The sequence below is a fragment of the Protobothrops mucrosquamatus genome, unplaced genomic scaffold, assembly GCF_001527695.2.
Source record: "Protobothrops mucrosquamatus isolate PMUCROS unplaced genomic scaffold, P.Mucros_1.0 scaffold4219, whole genome shotgun sequence".
Lineage (NCBI taxonomy): Eukaryota > Metazoa > Chordata > Lepidosauria > Squamata > Viperidae > Protobothrops > Protobothrops mucrosquamatus.
This window is the reverse complement of record NW_015390141.1, coordinates 20458-23454: the sequence shown is the minus strand read 5'-3', so window position 1 is coordinate 23454 and position 2997 is coordinate 20458. Positions and strand designations below refer to the sequence as shown.

The 2997-nt window shown below is 42.4% G+C and overlaps 1 protein-coding gene across 1 annotated transcript; it reads right to left on the bottom strand.

Annotated features, from left to right (window-relative positions):
* Positions 1 to 2308: 2308 nt before the first annotated feature.
* GPR22 (G protein-coupled receptor 22) lies at positions 2309 to 2991 on the bottom strand (the record flags this gene model as incomplete). The annotated part of the gene is made up of 1 exon (XM_015828089.1): positions 2309 to 2991. A coding segment is annotated over one exon (683 nt), but the record flags the coding sequence as incomplete, so codon positions are not given.
* Between the last annotated feature and the right edge of the window lie 6 nt (positions 2992 to 2997).

Below are 2997 nucleotides of genomic sequence, written 5' to 3'. Positions count from 1 at the left end.
TCCAACCGGTCAGTCCTAGAGGAGATCAACCCCGACTGCTCTTTAGAAGGCCAGATCCTGAAGTTGAAACTCAAGTACTTTGGCCACCTAATGAGAAGGAAGGACTCCCTGGAGAAGAGCCTGATGCTGGGAAAGATGGAGGGCAAGAGAAGAAGGGGACGACAGAGAAGGAGGTGGCTGGATGGAGTCACTGAAGCAGTAGGCGTGAACTTAAATAGACTCCAGAAGATGGTAGAGGACAGGAAGGCCTGGAGGAACGTTGTCCATGGGGTCGCGATGGGTCGGACACGACTTCGCAACTAACAACAACAACAGACACTATCTGACCAGATCCATGTGTATGTAGAGTTCAAGCTACTACTTCATTGCATTCTGCCTATAATACAGGAATCTTCCCGATCCTTCACGAATTAACTAGGGAAACATTTTAGGATAGTACAGGTAGCCCTCTACTCACACAATTTAGCCCAATATTTCTGTTGCTAAGCGAGACAGTTGTTAAATGATTTTTTTTGCCCCATTTTACAACCTTTTTTGCCACAGTTGTTAAGTGAATCACTGCAGCTGCCAAGTTAGTAACAACGGTTGTTAAGTAACTCTGGCTTGCCCGTTGACTTTGCTTGGCGGAAGGGCGCAAAAGGGGGGTCAGGTGACCCTCTCGGGACGCTGCGACCGTCATAAATATGAACCGGTTGCCAAGCTTCTGAATTTTAATCGCGGGACCATGGGAACGTTGCAGTGGTCGTAAGCTAGAAAAGCAGCCCTAAGTCACTTTTCCCAGGGCTGTTGTAAGTTCAAATGGTCACTAAATGAATGGCTGTAAATTGTGGACTACTTGTAATACAGTTACTCAGCAAACATATCTGCAATTGAGCCCAAAATCTATGTTGCTGAGTGAGAAATTTGTTAAGTGAATTTTGCCCCATTTTACGACCTTTCTCGCCACGCTTGATAAGTGAGTCGCTGCAGTTCTTAAGTTAGCAACCCGGTTGTTAAGTGAATTTGGCTTCCTCGTTGATTTTGCTTGTCAGAAGATCGCAAAAGGGGAGCACAACACCCCGGGACACTGCAACCGTCATAAATATGAGTCAGTTGACATTGGGTCAATTACCAGGAGATTGTGAATTCTAGTCCTGCCTTAGCCCTGAAAGCCAGCTGGGTGACATTGGATCAATCATCAGGAGATTGTGAGTTCTAGTCCTGCCTTAGCCATGAAAGCCACCTAGGTGACTCTCGGCCCAACCCACCTCACAGGGTTGTTTTGTTGTGGGGAAAATATGAGGAGGAAGCTGTGTTGGATATGTTCACCACCTTGAGTTATTTGTAGAACTAATAAAGGCAGGATACAAATGAATAAATAGGATTAATATGGAAAAGTAGCCAAACACCTTTGGCATTTCTTCTTGTCTTGGACTGAGGTTTTTGATTTGGCAAAACATTTTGGCCTTATCAACTCCAGTTTGGCTTAGGAATATGAACAAGCAGTTTAGCAGTGTATAAAAATCACATTTCTGGACCGAAACATTGATCTATATAAGCACTTGAAGAATCCTTTAAAACACGCAAGCAGTAGATAAATTCACTCCTGTTACCCAAACAGAAATTTAGGAAGAATTAAAAATAATTACAATTTAGAAAATTCTTATTTGTACAGCAGTCTTTCACTTATTTAAAATCAAACTTCTCTCAGGCTGACTTTTATATAGATATATATAAAAAAAACCATAATACCCTTCTGATGAAAATTATTTGTAGAGGCATATATTGCGGCTCCAAATAATAGCGTACCTTGAACTCACAAAGCTGCTGGTAATTACTTGGGGCACATAGCTTATAATTTTAGGCTTACAACTATAGTTGAGAAAAAGTTTTCAATTCATTACCAGAAACCCGAATACTGTGCCAAAACAGGGCAGCTAATAAGCCTTAACCGGTGTGCGTTATTTCTCTGGCCCAAACTTTTAAAACAAAGCTTTACATATTTACAGCAAAATAGACATTTTTTTGAAAAGTGACCACTATTTTAAGGCTTTTCTTGTTAGAAAATATTTACTTAAATGTATATTAGAGGACAGAGTATTGACAAAATATAACCATGGTTTTACGCTTAACAAACCGCCATGCAACACACATTTTTGAATAATGAGGAAATAAATACACAGCTCTGATCTGTTTAAATGCATTTTTCAAACCATTACAGTCCGGTTTAATGTTTTCTCTCCCTTTTTTAAAAAAAAAATGTATTTGGCAGTCGTGGTTTATCCTTGACTCCCCCCCCCTCTTAAAATAATCCTGCGGATACGGGAATCTAGTCCGTAACAACTTGAGGTACTAAACACTTCTGCCTCACTTCGTTGTCTTCAAAAGTGATGGCCTTGCTTCTCTTGGGCTCAATCCATGAGTTGTGTATCACAGCGCTGTTGGGAATTGGGTCCGCTTCCACTATGGAGACGACGCGTTTTTTCATTTTGCTTTTCAAAACTTTTTGAAATTTCTGTCGGGTGAAGGCGTACAGGAGAGGGTGGAAGATGGTGGTCCCATAGGCCATGACTAGAAAACACAGCCTCAACTTGACCAAAAGGTCACTTGGGCCCGAACATAAAATGATCGTGTTTAAAACTGTGATCGGTGTCCAACAGAGAACAAAAGTTGATATGATTAACAGCGACATGCGGAAGACTCTTTTCTGCCTTTCGCGGCGTTCCCGGTGTCTCTTGACCGCCCGCCGTAGAGCGATGATCACCGAAACAGAAGTCCTTACCCCAAAGACCACATTTCTGCCTCCGCTGGCTTGCGATGCTTCGGTGGGTTCCTGTTGCGTAGCCAAGGAAATGGTCTTCTTTTTGACTTTTTTCTTCGGCCCCGTGGAAAACCGTGTGCCTATTCGGATGTTCAGGGCCTGAAGTATTTTGCTGTAGGTAATGAGCATCACCACCACCGTGAAAAAGAAGATGGGGATTTGCACCAACAGGTGATAGTACATGCCCAGTTCTGTGT